The sequence below is a fragment of the Quercus suber genome, unplaced genomic scaffold (assembly GCF_002906115.3).
Source record: "Quercus suber isolate HL8 unplaced genomic scaffold, Cork oak 2.0 scaffold_663, whole genome shotgun sequence".
Taxonomy (NCBI): domain Eukaryota; kingdom Viridiplantae; phylum Streptophyta; class Magnoliopsida; order Fagales; family Fagaceae; genus Quercus; species Quercus suber.
Window position 1 is genome coordinate 215,692 of NW_027070104.1, and position 22,022 is coordinate 237,713.

Here is a 22,022-nt window from a genome sequence, read left to right on the forward strand (position 1 = left end):
TTTTTTTTTTTAAGGACTATGAAAGAGGGGCAAAGTTTAGTTACAAAATTGATTATAATCTAAAACTACAATCTTACTCAATGAAATAAACATTACTATATATTAGCCTATAACCACATAAAAGAAGACAATTGTAAGGACTCGGTTTGCAGCCCAAGCCCAAAAGGTAAGGGACGTTGGCCCAATGAGCTTAGCACAATAAATTTGTAAAGACTGGGTCAAAGAACTAGGCCCTAATGAATTTGACAACAGTTAGTATGGATTCAGGAAATGATCAAGCAAGAACAAGGAACATAAAACAGACTGAATTTCATTGTCTGAGGAGGTAACTCTCCATATAAATCAATTAAACTGATTACAAGTATAATTGTGATTGCTACAGTATTCTCTCTCTATTTTTTCGATCCCCTCCTCATGGAGGGTCTTTTACATTATATAGTTCCCCTTGGACCATTCTGATCCTACACTTGTTGATCATTTGAGCCCTTACTTGAGTGCTCGTCCTATCAGACACCCTCTTTGGCTTTCTGTGAGTTGTGGTAGCTAATGCAGCACTGTTCAGGGGTCTTCTCCACATAAATGCGGCTAGAAAAGTAGCTGCAGTGCATTTAATGCGGTGGTAGCAGATTTTCCTTAGATATTTTTGGGTTCCCTTCCTTCTCGTATGTTCATGAGGCACGTCCCTATCACTTGGGCTCCTATGAAGGTTACTTTCATCGTTGGAATACACATTTGAGCAATATCTATCATACTCGAGGTGGAATTCCTCCTCGGACCGCCTTCCACTCATTTCTTATTTATGAGACTCTGAACTGGAATCCCTCATAACTATTTATCCCTCCTCAAACCTGTCAACGACTTCGAACAAAACCCAAGGCCCAATATATGATTTTGGGCCCTTATCCCTACAACAATGATAATCTTTTTGGTCTTCTTATATCAAAGCTTGAGTTAGTTGTAGTTTCCTATTTGGAAGTATGAACTATGATGTAGTTCTAATAACATCATTATTAACCACATCTATGGAATTTCCAATTTAATTGCAAAGAAAAAAAAAAGGTGGTTGTTTGGATTTAAATATTACCATACTTATCCTTAAAAATTTAGTTATAATTTGTTACTAGAATTGAATCTTTCGAAAGAGAGTTAAACAATTTCGATATTGTGAAAAGACCTTATGATTTATTGAAAAAAGGAACATATGCGTGCAATTAACACTGCCTTAAAACATACAACACAAAACTTAAGCTATCAGAAAGGACCGAACGGATAGTATATAAACCTGTTAAAAATATATATTAGACATATTAGCCCAATGTAATAGGCCCAAGTTCATTCCTGCTTGTACTAGTAGTCTAGGGTTTAGTCGCCTATATATAATCATGTTAGGGTTCATTGTAACACAGGTTATTGTACTACACTCTTATACAATAAAGATGTATCCCTTAAAGGATTCCTCCGTAGATGTAGGTTGACAAGGCTGAACCACGTAACCTTCGTGTTCTCGATGTTCCTATTCTATGCTTCTCCTTCCGCATCTATTCTAGTATACACAACATGATATAACACATCACGTTGCTAATAATAATATATTTAACAAAACCCATACAGAAATTCATTCCCAAATCAACGTAAAAACCAATGCAATGCTTGGGGTTAGCTATTCTTGAATCCTATGGGTTTTACGGAGAATTATTTACTGTGTAGAAAAGTGTACTTCGAAGATAATTAAATGTGTAGCTCACGACTATATTATACTTCTTAAGTATTTGACTAACCCTTTTATTTTGTGGTTATTGTACTAATTCTTGAATGCTATGGTTTTTGTGCAGATTCATTCTCGGTGTTATTAGCCGTTGAATCAGATAAACAAGGAAAGTCATATTTTAAAATCATACGAAGTTGACAATCTAATCCATTAACACGCATGTGCATTGATGCATGAGTACTACCTAGAGGGACCTCACCTAGATGGAACCTACTTGTGTTCCCTATCCAAGTCTTTGCTCGTTACCTTAGTCCAGTTCTGATGGCTATAAATAGGAGAGATTATTGCACAACACCACACACCAACATTATCTCTTCTGCCCTAAACCTATTCGAGTTTCTAAAAACCCTTCTCCCTTTTTTATACCATGGCCAAGAGTAGTGATCTGAGCGTGTTAAACATGCCCAAGGAACTGATCATGACTCAAATTTTTGAAACTCATGCTCATGCAGACATAAAGTTTGATGTTCGCCCTGTTTTCACTGTCGTCAAAAAGATTCTCAACCGTGCCAGTGATGTTGTTCAGCATGTTGTTATGGTATATGTCCTTTTATTAGAAAACCATTTTTATCATCGTTTTCTATTAAACTTTTTTCCTTTGGAAGCGAAGATTGAGATATATTTATAGCGGTAACTCTTCCTTTATTAAATTATCAATAACATTCTCTGTCAAGCTCGTCTCTATGGCCTTATCAAATGGCATTGAGTCGAGCAGATGATGATATTTTTAATTTGAACTCAAGCAAGAAACAATTAGTACTTGTTTTTATGTTATTGAAATCCAACAATTACATTTATTATCACACCATCTTGTAAGCATTACATTATAAAACTAGAAGTAGCATTACTACATTAGTGTTTTCCATATCTTCTGAATTTTTTTTTTTTTTTTTTTTTTAATTGTTTTTTTTTTTAACAATTACTAATTATGACTTACCGTAGGGTAATAAACTGGAGAACATGGAGGAAGAACCCCCAACAGCCAGTTTGGGTATATCATTGTGTACACTCAAGCATCTTTACTGTGAGGTAATTAATAATTTCAAAGAATAACACTCCCACAAAGAAAATAATAAAGATTAAAATTAAAATATCTTGTACATTCATTAAATACTAAGAGTGAAAATTCTACATTTCACTCTTAGAGTTACACTTTATATTCCATTAATTGTAGTTTATCAAATCTCTTCCCCTTCATATAAAATAACCAAATTTAAAATAAGGAAAAAAAAATTACATTACATATTACAAATGGTAAGTAATAAATTGGAATACTAAAAATGCCCATGATGTTTATTCTTACACAAGAGCCAGAACCATTTAAGGTAATCCTTTTGTTTTTTGTTTTTGTTTTTGTTTGATTTTGTGGGTGGCATGAATAAGGACTAAGATGAATTACACATGCGAAACAATAACTAAAATTATAACTTGAAGTCACAATTTCAAATTTTGTATAAATTTGTGTAACAGTTTTGAATATATATATATATATTTATATTAGCATTCTTCATAATAACAATTATGACATATACATATTGTCAGATGGCATGCAAGCCTCCAGGTGAGGAAAGTAATACAGGGAAGAAAATACTTGAAAAACTCACAAAATATTCATGGGATGCAAAGGCAGTGTTGACACTTGCGGCTTTTGCTCTTGACTATGGAGATTTTTGGCTCCTTGCTCATCTTCACGCTTCAGACAAAAGTGCCAAATGGGTGGGGATCTTGAAGGGGGTGCCAACCATTGTCACGGAATCATGGCTTCAGAAACACAAGCTAGCGATTATTAAACTTGACCAACTGATCAAGTCCACAGTGGAGGCTATTGATTGCATCTTAGTGTTGGAAGGCCTATCTGATAGGTATGCTGAAGAGGATTTACAAGAATTGTCAGAAGCCATGTACTATATCCCATTAGATGTTTACTATGCTATCATAACTGTGGTAGCTTGCACAACTCAGATGTGTTGCCTCATTAACGATGAGTAAGCCTTGCCCCTAAATTTTACTATATATGTTGAATTCATCATTTAAGTAGACTCCACTAACATAAACCGAGCGCTAGGCCTAACTGTTGTTTCGCATTTTCAGGGGCAAACCAGAGGAACTATCACTATCGTCCTTCAGTTTGAAAATCACAGCCACTGTCGACTCATTGAATTTGGTTATAAAACGTACCAAGGAAATAATAGGTTAGCTTAAAAGGAAGTATTCTAGCTTGGATATATTGTTGCATATAATGGCTTAAAAATTGCTCTGAAATTCTGACCAATGATTCTTGTTTAATGTAGCGAAATTGGAAGATTACCGGAAGCTCGTGAAAATCATGAATAATCCTAGAAAAATCACCGTGGTCTTTAACGAGATGGGCTTCACGTCACTTGTTAAGGTTAGATCTTGTAACAGATACCTTTGGAGCTTTTAACTCTACCAGAAGAAGGGGCAATTCATTATGAAAAAATCTATGATCATGACCTTTTGTACCATAACTTTATCACAATTTTAATATGATAGACAATGAGTAGTACATAAAAAAGTGATATATCTATATGAACGAAATAAGTAGTTAGTTACAATTTACAACATAGGATAGTTGTAAGAAATATTGTGATAAATGTCGTGGTCTTAAAACACTCAGAAGTTATCCAAAGGATTAGGTCTAGTTTTGTAAAGGTTCATAGAAAAGTGGGTTGTTTAAGTCAAACCTGAATCTATCTCTGACAAGAATTTTGAAGACCAAGCTGTATTTGGCAAGAGGCGAAGCTGTTTTTTTTTTTTTTCCTATTTCTTAACCCTAAAAAAATGCGAGTACAAATAACCTTATATTGAGTTACACTACACTTAAAGTAATGTTATATCACCTAATAATTTTTTATTGAATTAAAATTTTAAAAATCCTATTGTTAGATTATATTTTCTTCTTATACGTAACATCCATACAAAATTTTAAGATAATCAAAGAATGATGGCTATTTCATTTATTAAATGTTTAAATTTTAAATTCTTACATTTTAAAATTTTGTATAAAAGAATTGATAATCCAATATATATAGCAGTGGGAAAGTGAGAGTTGAATTTTAGTTCTCTTTATAACGAAATGTAGATAATGCCATTAAATCTGAAACTCTTGACAATTAAAACAATATACTTCAATGAAAATAATATTAATTTAAAAATCTTGCAAGTTTGTCTTTGGGAAGTTGTTAATCAATCTCGAGCCTAACCTAAATTTATATTTCTTTAAGTAAATAAAAAAGTTGTAACCAAACCGAGCAATCCCTCTCATAGCTCTTCAACTTTTTCAAAAATTTTAACTTTTTTTTTTTTTTAATCTCTCTAACTTTTTTAACTTTCTTAATCTAATGACTTATATCAAAATATAATCTTTTAACTTTTGATCTAAACTATTCAAAATGTATTGCCCGGTGCAATGGATCTCAATCCTAACCAAATATCATGGGCATGAAAATGCTAAAAATTTTACAAATTTTACGACAATAAATTTATAATATTGTAATAATGAATGTAATTGATGTGAATTCAAAAACATATATAATTAATGAATACATTAATTGGTTATTGTTGATTGGTGACACACAATTTGTAAAGTTTATTTAGTAAAATTTGTAATATCTTTAACACCACTTATAATATAATTAATAAATAAATTTTTTTTTAATTGATGACACATGAATTTGTAAAATTTATAGAATAAATTTTGTAATTTCCTTATTATAATCACTCTTAAGTTCAAAACCCTCCTACGAAAAGTCAGAATTTGGAGCTGGGCCACGTTTGGTCTATGCTACATATGTCTAGTTACGCTTTGCTATGCTATATTTTTCAAGCATGTTCGTAATGTTCCCTTCATCGATGTACTTAAATAAAGTTTTAGCAACACCCTTACACTTGTTACAACTGAATATTAGGTATACTTCATCTAAATTATGTGCAAATTGGTCCTAACAAGGCTCATTTTGGATAATTGTTTTGCAGCAACAGGTCAACCTTAAAGAAATTGAAACAGAGAATGTCTTTTTGTTCTTTTCTGACTTGGACATTAGCGAAAATGAAATTTCAATTCTCAATTCAATTGATAATAACAAAAGTATGAAGGATCAGTACAAAATTATATGGATCCCAATTGTGGACTGGACGGTCGATCAAATGCAAACAAAGTTCGAGAAGTTGCGGTCTAAGATGCCGTCAACTTGGCACAGGTTGCCGAAATTTTCATTCGATTTAGGTATCCAGTACATTAAGGAGAAGTGGGAATTCAAGAATAGGCCTATCGTTGTGGTGATGAACTCGCAAGGGAAGGTGGTTCACCGAGATGCATATCACATGATTGCATTGGGAATAAATCCCCTCCTTCCCATTACTGGGGTTCCAGAATCTCCACTGCCCAATGGAGAGGATTCAGTTGGACAGATTTTGCTTGGCAGCCTCCATATTGATATACTAACTTGGGTAAATTTTTTTAATTTTTCCAATAATTTAATGCATAAACATACAAATGTCCCAGTGGTGGTGAGAGGATTATTAAAGATACCTTTTTACATAAATGGATTCATTTTATTGTTCAGTAAGCATATTTATAAATAATGCCCAAAAAATTTAAGTTATAAACCCATAAAAAAAATAAAAAATTTTATAATCCTTCTAATATATATATATATATATATATATATTTGATGAGTTCTAAAATTATATTAAGTGAAGATACACATATATGATAGGTTAATTATATGTATAGAATAAGTGTGTTTTTTTTTTTTTTTTCATAAAATATAAGAATATCTCTAATGTACCTTTATTCCATTCCTATTATGTCATTTGGTTTTCCACTAATATTTTATTGTCTTGATCACCAACGAATCTTTAAAGAAAGTGTTTCCTATAATATTCACTTAGTTTATAAATAGCATATGAAATATGGGTTGAGATAAAAAAAAAATATATATATATATACCATTTTATAATAATAACATTTTTTACGTCTAAAATTTTTCCAAAAAAAAAAAATTTCAAATGCAAAAAGAATTCTACAAATTACTATAGATTTAGATAATGATCTAAAATATTTATTTATTTATGTGTGTAGTTTTATGATATTTATTTTTATTAGATATGGAATAATTAAATTAACTTTTCAACGCATACATACTTATAAAATTACATATCTATACGAGTAAGATTAATCATCCTTCCCAAAGATTTTTTTTAAAAAAAAACTCGATCACCATCTGTTTATCTCATGTCATGACATTTAAAATTTAAATAATGTGGCATATATATGTACATTACTAAATACAAAAAAAAAAAAAAAAAAAAAAAAAAAAAAAAATCTATAAAATAGAGCTGAGAGGATTATAAATGGTCATGGGTTATGCATGGGGAAAATATACACGCTAAAACACACCACTACGTAATCATGCATGCAGCCTCAAGCAAATTTAATTGTGTTCAATCAAATAAAATTCCTTCATTGAAATTTCTTGTTCAATCAGATGAAACAGGAGAAGTACATTTTCTTCTATGGAGGCAAGGATACCGTGTGGATTAAACAATTTAAAGAGCAAGTATATGCCATGAGTCAGGTCTTAAAGCCTGCAAGTATTTCCATTGAGTTGTTTTACGTGGAAGATAAAGGGGAGATTACCCTATGGAAATTCTGGAACGGCATTGAGAGCTTTTTCCTCGGCTGGAACTACATCAAGAACATTTTACTCTCTGTGAAAGATAAGAAAACGGAATCGTCCACTGTGATGTCAACAATCCTTAAGTTACTTTCCTACAAGACTGAGAGTACCGAATGGGTTGTGCTGTGCAAAGGGTCTAAATTAGTGGACAGCGGTCATGGCACAACAATTCTGAAGGTCTTGAAGAAGTATGATCCGCCATGTACGATACCCATCACCCCTACGTTTGACTTCGCAAGTTCATTCTTGAATTACCATAGAGAGATTCTAAAGCTTCCAGCTGAAAAACCTAGTTGCTACCACTTCGACATCGCTGAGGATGCTGGAAAGATCACAGCAGCTGTAATGTGCCCTTTCTGTCGGGAACGCATGAAGTTGTCTAGCAGGTTTAACTGCTGCCACAGTGGTTATCGTTCTACCAAGAACGCATAACACTAGATGTCTGTGCTACTCTCTCTCTCTCTCTCTCTCCACTAGTACTTTTTCTACAAAATAATTGTTTTCTTGTCCAAGTTTGTTTCTAGTATGAGGAAGTTTAATTTTATGATGTGCAATGCTACAATAAAGAGCATCCTGATTTCGATGCAAATCTGATGCCATATATGTAATCGTTTAATATTTTCATGTTGTAATTGGAGGGAGTTTATATTATGTATTCCGGACACTTTGCTTGCATTTGTAGACCCTTTTTTTTTTCATGGTTAGTTTTTTGTTTGCTTTTCTTATGGCATATACGAATTAGCCAAGCAACGACTAGACTCTCTTTGTTTCACGTTTTCAAAATAACTATATCATATATTTTGATAAATACACCACGGATTACATTGTGCAAAGTATGTTGATGAGATTAACATATATATAGAAAATCTAAACTATAATTCCTTGTGACCATAAATTTTAGCTCATGGACTTTTTCTCTAAAAAGAATAAAATATATCAATCATGATTATCTGTCTTGATCATGAAATAGAGATTTTTGATTGATATGTTGAATATTTGCAATATATTGAACCGAATCACTATAAATCATTCCATAAACTACTTTTACTTGAACAATTGACCTCACGATTGCTAAATGCATTAACTCTTAATCCTAAGAAGAGGTAAACTTAATCGTAAAACATAGTTTGCTTTGACATATGCAACAGTGACATCTTCTATAATGAATACCTCAATACATTATTGGGTAATCACATAAAGCATTGTGGGAACTATTCTTAAAGTTATAATGCATAATTTTGATAAAAAATAAAAAATAAAAATTTTCTTGAAATATATTTATTGAAAATTAATTATTCAAAAAATCATCTAATCATTTTATCAAGGGGTACTTACTATAATTTATATTTTATGGAATTGGAATCCTAAAATATAAGAGAAATCAAGAGATTAATTGGAGATTCAAAATTTTTTAAATATGGTGTGTATAAAGTGACAATAACTTTTGACATTGTTTCATTGTGGTTGTTTTATGGAGGGTTCAGATGAAAGGTTGAAATCATCTTCATGAGTGTCAAAAGTTGGCCAATGAATACTGCAAAATTACTTTTGGATTAATTTCCGTCACCTTTACTATTTGTTCTACTCTTTTTGCTTCTTTCTTTTTCCCTTATCTCTTATTTTCGTTCTTCAACACAACCCCCCCCCCCCCCCCCCCCCCCCCCTCTCACTCATTGCATTCTCCATAATCCTTGATAAGGGTTATTTTGAGAGAAAAAAATAATTGAAGGCCCAATGGGGGTGAGCATATGTAAATATGTTTAGGTTTTGGAATTATGATCTCTCTTAATCTCAATTTGATCGTTAATAATTTGTGGACACGAGATTGAATTTTCTTCTAATCTCATTGGAAAACTGAATGTATTACACATAAAGTATTAAACTTAAGTTTTACCCTCAACAATTAACCATGTGATAAAATATGAAGACACGAGATTGAATTTTCTTCCATTCCATTGAAACTGTCCTTCAATTGTTTAAAAGATCTATAATTTTATTCTTATAATTCAATATTTACAATAATAAGGGTGGGCTAATTGAACTCTCGACATCTTAGTTGAAATACTATAAGATGTTTGTTGAGCTACAAAGTTTTTAACAAAGCTTAAAACACGATAACGAAGTACCAAGACATGAGGACCATGGACAAATCAGTAACATAGGCATGAATAGGCTTAAAAGTTACAGGAAAAATGGTCATGACTTGCTCTTTTTTGTTGGTCCAGGAAACAAAGCTCTGCGGAACGTATTGAAACTACACAACTCCTTTAATCAAAAGAAAACAGCCATTACATACTTCAAAAGTAATTATTGCTAATTGCGTAAGAATATAACATGTGAACCAAGTAGTAAATCATTCATACATACTGGCAGATAGAAGACATTTAACAATCATATAAGCCTATAAGTTGTTACACCATTCATTGATTTTGATTCGGATTAGCTGAAGTCATCTATATAGTGGGATCCATTAGATTCTGGTAGTCTTGACTAATAGACTTGGATGATCGGAGATGGCAAGTCATGAAAGTTCTGGGCAGAAATAGAAGAATAGATTTGATCAGTTCTCCTAGATTTTTTATGAGTACCCTTTCAAGTGAATTGAGAAGGAGCTCCTAAAATAAAATAAAATAAATTACTAGACACTACCTCATCTTGAATTCAAATTCTAAATCAGCTACATTAATTTCTTCTTGAATTCTACCTCGTCTTGTTTTGTGAATTTTACTCAAGCTAGCTTGTGCCGCCACATGCAGTGACAGTCAATTCAAACTCATCAGGTTAAATCATTTTCAGTGATGCATTAGGAGAACATAGAAAATCATTAGCTAGTAAGCATAAAAAGTACTTGAAAAAAAGAAAAAGGTAATACTCTCTCTCTCTCTCTCTCTCTCTCTCTCTCTCTCTCTCTCTCTCTCTCTCACGTGACCCTACTCTTATGACTCACACGTGACCCCACTTATATAGCTATATCCTATATGGTTACATAAGTGTTTTTCATATTGGCAAATATGTAATGTCAGATAGCATGCAAAGGTCCAGGTGAGGAAATCGCATACGAAACAACAATATCAATTCTGAGGAATATTCTCTCAAGCTATCTGAAGAGAAAGAATTTCATATGGACGAACCCTCATGTGGACGGGCCCTTATATGTATTGCACGGATCCGAGCTTGGACGGACTCAGCACAGACGGAAGCAGGATTCAGGAGGGACCTGATTTTGTTATCTCATAATCTCCAAAAAACCCTAGATGGGAATACTTGTGACACACACTACCAAATGAAATCCTAGCGCAAATAGGACTTTATTAGTTGCATGCATTAATGAGAATCTTCTCTATAAGGAAAAGACTTGTCCATCACGTTTTGGCCTCCTCAAGAGGGTTTCTACAAGGAAAGACTTCGATTCCAAGTGGAAGAGGTCAATTTCCGACTACTATAAAAGCCCTAATACCCTCACAAATCAAGGTACGCATAATAGACCCTCTCTAGCACTCTGGAGTTGTAAAAGATTCTAACTTAACCTTCGGAGGATATTTGGCCGGCACCACACCGGTGCTTTCTGTTAAGGTCTTTCTCCTTTCTTATGTTGTACAGGTTACATTCACAGCGTGTGAGCAACGTGTGACTCACTGGTGATTTTTTTGACATCATCACTATCCATGGCATGTGAAGGCTGTGTTGACCCTTGCGTCTTTTGCTTTGGATTATGGGGAATTCTTGCACCTCGCTGATTAGATTGATTCATCAGACCAACTCACGAAATCACTAGGAATCTTAAAGCAAGTACCCATCGTCCTAGGTCGTCAAGGCATTGAGAAATACAAGAACTCATATGGTAAACTTAACACTCTGATCAAGTTAACACTGGTCACTGGATGTCGTTGAGTGCATCGTTGAATTGATGGAAATAATACTAAGGGTGTACCAGAACTCTCACTAGCCAGTGAAAATGTCTGTAGACGTTTTCTGGACCATCATAACTATCGTAGATTGCATGGCTCGGATGTGTTCTCTCATTAATGATAAGTAAGTCCTTGGCCTTGAAATGTACTACATTTTTTTTATATATATAAAAAAGAGTGGAAACTATAATATATGATGAATTTATTTTAGTAGAACTCACTACAACAAATTTTTTTCTTTTTTTCAAGGGTCAAAACCCTTGAAAAAAGTATTAAAAGCCCTCAAAAATATTATTGACTTTTGAAACAAATTCCCTCGAAACGGAAATTTCTATGGCCTTCATGACCCTTGAAACCAAAATTTTTAACTAACCCTTGATGACTTTTGAAACAAATTCCCTCGAAACGGAAATTTCTACGTTCTTCGTGACCCTTGAAACCGAAATTTCAACAGCCTACATGACCATTGAAACAAATGTTTTATCTTTATCAAGGATTGGCAACCTTTGAAAAATTTAAAAGGGATAAAAGAACAATAACCTTTTTTTGAGGGCCTCCCAACCCTCAAAATAAGGTTTTTCTCTTTTAAAAAAAAAAAAAAAAAAAAACCCACAGCCATGCACACAGACTTTAAATTTAATTCTTCAATCTTGAAGTTTATGTAGACATTTTCACATTAACATAAAGGAACTTAGTATTTTAACTAGATAAAGGAGAAAAAAAAAGGAAGAAGAAGGAGGAGAGAAATGAATCAATAGAAGAACCATGCCTGATCAAAATCCTAATCTTAATATTATTCAATTTCAATGCAAAACAACCTTATGTACAAATGTTTAAAGGGTCTCACATAAAAGGATTTTGCCTTCTCCTAGTACTTCACAAAGACTGATGCATAGCCATCAACTTTCCCTTGCATTAAGAACTGCAAGGAAATAGACAAACCAATTAATCATGCACTTGTTAAATGGTTGAGGTGTTTGATTGAAAAATTGTCATACAATGAAGTCCATATGAAGAAATGAATCTTGATCTCCTATGAAGAAATTAAAAGTCATTTTCTCAAGGAAAAAACACATGCTGAGATGAAAGAAAATCCAAACTAATAGACATATTATGCAACAATAAACAAACTATAAAACTGAGGATAATTACACTGCAAGAGAATTGTAGGAAGTTCCTTGAGAAATACCTCCAGCAACTGAAACATGGACTTCATATCAACAAGACTATGTATAGTCTCACGATAAACACTACCAAGATAATTCAGTGGAAGAGATAATTGGAAGAGAAGTCCATTCACCATGACCTGCACCATGACATTAATCCATAATTTGTGTAACCATAAGCCAATCCTTTTTGAAAATATAAATTTCATTACAAGCATATAAGAACATATTTTACCAAATCACCAACTGTCATCTCACCATTCATAATTCCATTTGAACATAACACCATAGCTATTGAAAGAGTCGTGCTAAATATTACATTTTTGCCGAAGTTCAAATATGCAAGGCTACGTTGTGTTTTTAAATCAGCATCTTCATACCTGAGCAATTGAATCACCAACAGCAACATAATAGCATTAAGATTCAATTAGAGTAAATTTGTAATGAAAATACTTTAAATGAAAGGATATAACTTGCACTTTTGCCATACTATCAGGGGGGCGGGGGGGTGTGGAGACTGAGAAGACAAGAGATTAAAAAGAAAATAATTACTAAAGAAAATCGAAAACTACCTGAACCATATTAAAATTGATTTGGTGGTTAGCCACATAAAATCATCATTTCAAACTCTTTGAAGCATGAAGGAGGAGCGATCACCAAGTCCCAATTAGGGTAGGAATGGCAACAGACCAGGATTGAGATAGGAAGCACCTTCTTTAACCTGAACCCACAGGAGCAAACTTTGTTCTAAACCATCAAAAACACAAGTTCCCACTTTGGAAACTCAAACCCAGCCCACCCAGTTAGCTGGCATTGTGCACACAAAAGACAACCTACAAGTTGGGTAATTGCCCATTAGATTGAAGGTTGCCCAAATTATTCACTGCATTATACAGCCAATTAAGAAGGAATAAAGGTTTTCTCCATGAGGCAGCAGAGCAACTAAGCCTCTTGATTCCTAACTATCCTAGAACCAGGTGGGCTATAACCCTTTAAAACCAAAACACCTGAATTGATAATTACGCGTCAATGTAATAACTACCATACCACTAAGATAACTTACCCTTTAAGTACTCATCATATTGATCAGCTTCAAAAGCTTCATTGTTGAAGTACTTGACAGTCTGGGAAAAAATGGACAGAATTGGAGAAAATAAGGCATCAAGTAATCCATATGGAAAAAATAAGGCATCAAACGATCCATAAGGAGAAAATCAAACATTAAAAGTACATCACAACCTCACCTCTTTTGGTACACATCACCGATGGCTCGGGACATAGGAAGTTCAGCATTGACCAAGGCTTACCCAAAGAGTGACGACGATACTATCAGCTGCTTCAATTTGAGCTTTTTCATCATATCTACCTGGACTATGATCTTCTGATAGTTCAGTAGCCGAAAGACTGGCTATCAAGTTACCTGTCATTTTCATGTAAACATACAAATATTCAATTATTAGGTTAAAATAAGGTGAAGTTTTAGAAATGTATGGTTTTAAAAAAGAGTAAGCTAATACCATATATAATTTGAATCTCTTCTAAGAAAAATGGTAAAATTTGAACTGTGTAATTGTAATTATTTTTAATTATACTCGTACATATGCACGGGCTACACACTAGTGGAAATAACACAAAGAGAAATTAAATAATACTTCTGAATATTATTAATTTGAAAAGAAAAATTACATAACACTATTTAGACTAAGGCGTAGCATTCACCCTCTTTGAGGAGATTTAAGCCATTGGTTGGCTAAACTTTGTAACCGATATAGATCTTCTCTAACTTGTCTCCCCAATGATACAACAGTCCAACAAATGTTGTATAGCTGGAACAACTTCTGCACCAAGTGTTCAAGCCCAAGCTCTACCATAAAGAACATCATCCTAGGAATGGTAACGGGTTAGGTTCGGGTTGAGTTGTACTATTCCTAGACTTGACCCGCGGGCTAGAACACGTGACCCGAACCCGGCCCGTTTATTAAACAGATTTTTTATCCGGGCTCCAAATTCGCCCCGTCGAGCCCCACGGGCCCCGTCCAACTAGGCTAGATTTGGGCCTAATTCTCAGCCCAATCACAACTTTTTTTAAAGGCCCAGATCCCAAAAATAGGCTCAATCAGCTAAAAATATGAGAAAAAAAAAAAAAAAAAAAGGAGAAAAAGGAGAAAAAATCTTACACTATGGCATAATTAAGAACCCATGATGCATATACTTATACTGGATTGTCTAACATTAAATAGTAATTCATCAAGGTCTTTCTTTTCCAAGGATATTGCTTCATATGTAGGAATGGAAAGGGGATAATAAACTGACTGTATGTTCTAGTAGAAAACACAATAAAACATATCGTCGGTGGCAAAATGTATTGTAGTTGAGGGAAACTTAATTTTTGATTTGTTTACAATATAAGAGTGTTTTTGCCAAATTATTTAATAACCTAATCTGAATCTGATTCTTATTTATTTATTTAATTAAAAAAAAATACATAGTCAAGATTGAAATGAGAGAAAGAGAGAAAACAACTTGATCAGAGGTGCACATGATGGCTGGTGGTGACAGAGATCAGAGATTGGGAGAGGAAAGTGATGTGAGGAGAGTGAGAGGGAGTGAGAGTAGCCGAGTGGGAGAGGAGAGTGATGTGAGGGTTGGCGGCTGAGTGAAATGGGATTAGGGGATTAGGGTTTTTTTTTTTTTTTATAACTTATATATATAGATGGGGGTATTTTGGTATTTTTACCCTTAAACGGGTTGGGTCCGAGTTTAGGTTTGGGCCAAGTATGGATAAAACTTGAACCCGACCCAAACTCGCTTCGGTTTTTTTTTTTTTTTTTTTTTTTTTTTTTTTTTTTTTTNGAAACCACATATTAAAAAATCTATATTATACCAAAACACAAATATCAAAACAAAATTCAGTTAGCTTTCCAAGTTACTAAATTCTTCAATCTTGAAGTTTATGTAGACATTTTCACATTAACATAAAGGAACTTAGTATTTTAACTAGATAAAGGAGAAAAAAAAAGGAAGAAGAAGGAGGAGAGAAATGAATCAATAGAAGAACCATGCCTGATCAAAATCCTAATCTTAATATTATTCAATTTCAATGCAAAACAACCTTATGTACAAATGTTTAAAGGGTCTCACATAAAAGGATTTTGCCTTCTCCTAGTACTTCACAAAGACTGATGCATAGCCATCAACTTTCCCTTGCATTAAGAACTGCAAGGAAATAGACAAACCAATTAATCATGCACTTGTTAAATGGTTGAGGTGTTTGATTGAAAAATTGTCATACAATGAAGTCCATATGAAGAAATGAATCTTGATCTCCTATGAAGAAATTAAAAGTCATTTTCTCAAGGAAAAAACACATGCTGAGATGAAAGAAAATCCAAACTAATAGACATATTATGCAACAATAAACAAACTATAAAACTGAGGATAATTACACTGCAAGAGAATTGTAGAAGTTCCTTGAGAAATACCTCCAGCAACTGAAACATGGACTTCATATCAACAAGACTATGTATAGTCTCACGATAAACACTACCAAGATAATTCAGTGGAAGAGATAATTGGAAGAGAAGTCCATTCACCATGACCTGCACCATGACATTAATCCATAATTTGTGTAACCATAAGCCAATCCTTTTTGAAAATATAAATTTCATTACAAGCATATAAGAACATATTTTACCAAATCACCAACTGTCATCTCACCATTCATAATTCCATTTGAACATAACACCATAGCTATTGAAAGAGTCGTGCTAAATATTACATTTTTGCCGAAGTTCAAATATGCAAGGCTACGTTGTGTTTTTAAATCAGCATCTTCATACCTGAGCAATTGAATCACCAACAGCAACATAATAGCATTAAGATTCAATTAGAGTAAATTTGTAATGAAAATACTTTAAATGAAAGGATATAACTTGCACTTTTGCCATACTATCAGGGGGGCGGGGGGGTGTGGAGACTGAGAAGACAAGAGATTAAAAAGAAAATAATTACTAAAGAAAATCGAAAACTACCTGAACCATATTAAAATTGATTTGGTGGTTAGCCACATAAAATCATCATTTCAAACTCTTTGAAGCATGAAGGAGGAGCGATCACCAAGTCCCAATTAGGGTAGGAATGGCAACAGACCAGGATTGAGATAGGAAGCACCTTCTTTAACCTGAACCCACAGGAGCAAACTTTGTTCTAAACCATCAAAAACACAAGTTCCCACTTTGGAAACTCAAACCCAGCCCACCCAGTTAGCTGGCATTGTGCACACAAAAGACAACCTACAAGTTGGGTAATTGCCCATTAGATTGAAGGTTGCCCAAATTATTCACTGCATTATACAGCCAATTAAGAAGGAATAAAGGTTTTCTCCATGAGGCAGCAGAGCAACTAAGCCTCTTGATTCCTAACTATCCTAGAACCAGGTGGGCTATAACCCTTTAAAACCAAAACACCTGAATTGATAATTACGCGTCAATGTAATAACTACCATACCACTAAGATAACTTACCCTTTAAGTACTCATCATATTGATCAGCTTCAAAAGCTTCATTGTTGAAGTACTTGACAGTCTGGGAAAAAATGGACAGAATTGGAGAAAATAAGGCATCAAGTAATCCATATGGAAAAAATAAGGCATCAAACGATCCATAAGGAGAAAATTTTTTTTTTTTTTTTTTTTTTAAACCCATACCCGACCCTATAACTTATCGGGCAGAGTAAAATCCGGCCCATTAGGGTCGGGCCGGGCCAGGTATCTACGAATTGAATATAAATTGCCATCCCTAATCATTCCTTGCCGAGAACCTCTCTATTTTTTGGTGTATAAGAATGCTTGTAATTGTGGGATATTTTGGTGTTGTAACGTTGTAATATTGCAATAACTTGTATTGGGTTTGAATATGATCATTGATGGGTTGGAGTTACATAATTAATTGATGAGATAAGGAGTTTTTGAAGAATGAAAAGACTTAAACGACTAGTCCATTAAGTGGGTTAATGGATCTTCATTTTTCATAATAAAAACGGAGTATTAATTCGGGCCATTTACTCACCAATAGATATGGTAATTATTCTGAAGGAGGATCCAAGAGGTTGATTCATATCGATTTCTGACAACTCCTCCATTCACCTTCCCTTGCGCACTGTGTCTATCTCAATATTTGAATCAATACATATTAACCCATTAATCACCACAATTAAAAAGAATAAAATTGTCTCTCCTATTTTGAATGTGGGATTAAACATTTTCATTAACTCCTTATCTTCCATATTAACTGCCACCTCTTTACATTTATATTATCATATAAATTCATTTTAATTAAATATATTAAAAATGCTCCAACAATTTGTATATTGATCAGATGCCATATTAAAATCAATTCTAATCGCTACCCAACGTCTAATTGCAATTAATTATGCAAGTGCTATATTAATGGGGTTATCATATTAGTTGCAACTAGTATGTAACCCATACTTATGCACGAGAATGATAATATGAAATGGTGCTATTGATGTTAGATTGAGTTATTAAACATGTAATGCCCTAGCCCAACACACACACACACACACACAAAGGAAGAAAGAAAATAAGAAAGAAGAGGAGAGGATCAAATTTTTGGAGAGCCACACGTGTGACTCCACCTACCCATTTGCTCCCCACCACTCATTTCCAAAATATCTCTTTTCTCTCTTTGGCCGGCCATACTCATTCTTTGCTATTCTTTTCTGTTTCATTTTCTCTCAACACAACACACACTTCTCTCACTCACTCTCCCACCGGTACACTCCACACCACCATATATATACTCCATCATTTTTCCGGCAAGATCATCGGAAAACTCTTTAGGAATCTCTAAGGCATCTTCATCCCTTTTATTTAAGGTAAAATTTTTAATTTTTTGGTGGGTTTATAAGCTTTTGCTAGAGGTTTTCTTTATCTAAGCTTTGATAATGATACCCATGTGATTTATGAGCTTTGGAAGTGATATTCATGTGTTTATATATATGAGTTTTGTGTTGGAGGAATTATTTGATGAGTGGGTTTATAGTTTTTACAATGGTGGTTGTCTAAGTGGTGAAGATTTGGGGGTTTTGGCTTTTTAATGTGAAATAAATGGTAAATATAATTTTGTTGAGTTTATTTGGAGCTAGTTAAAGATTTAAATTGTTAGTCTTGGAGGATATTGAGATTTTTGGTATCATGGGTCTCTTCTTGATGTGGTGTAAATCTTGTGGGAACCACTTATAAAGTGTTGAGGTTTTGATGTTAGGGGTGATATCTTGAATGATTTATGAGTAAAATGAGAATCTATGCCTTGTAAACTAATTTGTTGAGAAACTTTGGAAGTAGAATATACTATTTGTGAGGTCAAATACTTAGGCTTACCTAGTTAATTGCTTAGTTATCAATCTCTAATTCATAGCTAGACACAATGTCAAGCTTTATGCTTATTGTGATAAGATTGCTTGGTATTGTTTAGGTTCTAGCTAATCTCCTTTAGAGCTTGGAGAATTAGATTTTTTGCGGGTTGCAAGGTATGTAGCTCTTAATGGGATTTTTTAGAAAATAACCATGTTGCATAAATGTTGTTTTGGGCTAAATACATTTTGGAAAATAATTCTTGAAACTATGTTCCTAAAAAGAGTTGTGTTGTGACCCTACTATATATGATTATATATGAAAAATGCATCATGTTTAATATGTGCATATAGGAAAATGCATGAATATTCGGCATGGAGAAGAAAATTATCCTTGAATTCATTTGATAGTGGATTTCATGGATTTATGATATTATTTGGGATACTAAAGATGCTTTGTCTTAAGTTGTATTATTTTGGGAAATTGATGCAAAATATTTTTGACAAGAAATGGTTTTGAGGACTTTGAGAATATTGTGGATATTTGGTTATTGAAGTATCTTATGAAACTACTTAGAAGTAAACTATGTATTTGAATACATTTAACTTGTGAGCTTTTGATGCGGATTTGCCCTTGTGCTATGATGTTGGTGATTATCTTGTCTTTTTGACAATGCCTTTGTGACGTGTGATTACCCCGTTTTTGTGACGACAAGCTAGGTTGAAGGCTCCCACTTTGCATGACACGGGTAAATCCTTGAGTGTGTGGGTAAGGCTACTGTCCATAGGGCCAAACAACCACATGCAAAAGGGGTACTGTGTGACGCGTCATTCCCTGCTGCCTATGGGGGAAAGAGGTAAATCCTTGAGTGTGCGGGTGAAGCTGCTGTCCATAGGACCAAAAGACCACATGCAAAAAGGGTAGTGTGTGACGCGTCATTCCTTGCTGCCCATAGGGGGAAGAGGTAAATCCTTAAGTGTATGGGTGAGGCTAGGTAAAGCCAAGAGACTACATACAAAAGAGGTACTACATGACGTGTTATCTCTTGCTACCCATAGAGGGGGATAGGTAAATCCTTGAGGGTGGGGGTGAGGCTAGGCAGCACCAATAGACTACATGCCAAAGAGGTACATATCATGCTAGTGTGTTTAGGTTCCGACCTATCTATGGCGGTATGATGTCTTAGTGACATTTCCATCTTTGTGCCACTGTGGGTGAGGTTTCTAGTTTTGAAATGATATTGGATATTTTTATGGCTTGCAGTAAATCAAATATAGTTTCATAGTTATTTTGGAAAGCTTAGTGCTACATTATTTTTATCATTCTTGTCGTGTTGTTAATGAAATTGATTTTGCATAAATTAAATGGAAATTCCCAAATTATAACATGTTTTGTAAAATGCTCATTATTATAATACTTACATTTCTCCCACCTCCATTAATTATGCTACTTACTGGGCTCTATTTCATCCCATTCTTTTACAAACCTTTTAGAGTAGGCAACGATCGTTTTGAGACAGGTTTTTGTGGCTAGCAGTAGTTAGACCAACTACTGATGGAAGCTGGACTTTTGTTATGATGATCACTAGATGAACACACTAGAATAGGCTTGACTCATTATTTTGTATCTAATAGTGGTTATGACTTTATACCCACTGATGGGACAAGCTAAGGATATGTAATTATATTTATTCAAACATTCATTCTTTTGTGGCCAATGATCCTTGTAATTATTGCATAAAGCTTTGACTTACATTGGGAATATATTTAATGGAATTATTATGATAAATCTTGATGTTGGTATTTGATATGATTTATTTGGATTGAATTGTCAAAAAGGAAAAATCTATAGGTACTTTTGAGATCTCTTTCTCATGCTTTGGACCTTTTTGGGTTCGGGGCGTGACAAAACATATATGACATTAGTTCGACTGAGACATTTAGAAGTACTAAAATGGTTTTTCCTTGCAATTTTTATAATATTAATTATGTCAATTTTAAAATGGTTTTTCATTACATTGTTATTATGTATATAATTTTGAAAATCACTATTGGATACTACATATACAATATCAATTTACAATCATTGTACGTGAAATTCTACTAAATACAATACAAAATAAAAAGAATAGATTGGTCCAATAGTATCTCCTAAATTGAATGTGGATAGATGCATGAGATTGTTTAGCTCAATTACAATTTTTTAGGTTTAAGATCTTCACAAATAAAATATCTGAATATAAACTGCATAAAAAATGTGCTCATTAGTTTAGAGAAAAAGTAACAGCAAAAATATAAACAATTTAATTTTTTTTTGAAGGCTAACAAAAGCAAAATCCAATTTTGATTTTAATTGAATTTTCTCTAAGTTTTGGTTTATATATATATATATATACCTAGTTAATAATAATGGACCGTACATAGTCATGGTATATTACATAAATAACTTATAAATTTAAATTATTTTTAGTTACACAAAAAAGTGGCTCATAAATATAAGATCATTGAAACTCTCTTTTCCTCTAATTTTATATATAGAATTAGGTTTTTTTTATTTTTTTTTATTTTTTTTTATTTTTTTATTTTTTACAGTTTATTTATATTAGACTCCTCATTTTTTATATTGAATTAACTCATTTGGCACAAAAATTTAAAAAATTCGATTAATTAAGATATGTGGTGCAAAATTAAACTCTAATTAAAATTCAATTTTTACATTGTATTAACTCACTTAGCACAAAAATATAGATTAGATGAGACACATGGCGTAAAACTAAACTCTAATTGAAATCCAATTTTACATTAAATTAACTCACTTGGCACAAAAATTTAAAAGTTTAGACTAGATGAGACACGTGGTGCAAAATTATACTTTAATTAAAAAAGAAAGAAATAAAATAAAAGCGTGCATATAATATATAAATATATATAAAAGAGCAAGAACGTTTCTAAGAAAAAATTATTATTTAAAAAAAAAAAAAAGGAAATATTTTTCTTATTAAGAGGAGAGCCACAAGTTATTGGTTAGCTGACCATTCCTTTTTTAAAAGAAATTACCACTAATTTTTAGGAAGAAGAAATTACCACTAATTTTTCAAAAATTTTA

At 33.2% G+C, this 22,022-nt stretch overlaps 1 protein-coding gene across 1 annotated transcript; it reads left to right on the forward strand.

The window, feature by feature from the left end:
* The first annotated feature begins 2,135 nt into the window (after window positions 1-2,135).
* LOC112012830 (protein SIEVE ELEMENT OCCLUSION B) lies at window positions 2,136-7,902 on the forward strand. Its single transcript, XM_024045209.2, has 7 exons — window positions 2,136-2,306; window positions 2,711-2,797; window positions 3,311-3,753; window positions 3,860-3,960; window positions 4,060-4,157; window positions 5,765-6,238; window positions 7,279-7,902. Exons 1-7 carry the CDS (start codon window positions 2,136-2,138, stop codon window positions 7,900-7,902), a joined length of 1,998 nt encoding a protein of 665 aa, XP_023900977.2.
* The last annotated feature ends 14,120 nt before the right edge of the window (window positions 7,903-22,022 follow it).

What these genes read in the sequence shown, in the direction of transcription:
- LOC112012830 (XM_024045209.2), top strand. Translation starts at nt 2,136, where the DNA reads ATGGCCAAGAGTAGTGATCTGAGCGTGTTAAACATGCCCAAGGAACTG. An exon ending in TGTTGCCTCATTAACGATGA is followed by an intron (nt 3,754 to 3,859) that starts GTAAGCCTTGCC and finishes TCGCATTTTCAG; the next exon opens with GGGCAAACCAGAGGAACTAT. An exon ending in ATATTGATATACTAACTTGG is followed by an intron (nt 6,239 to 7,278) that starts GTAAATTTTTTT and finishes TTGTTCAATCAG; the next exon opens with ATGAAACAGGAGAAGTACAT.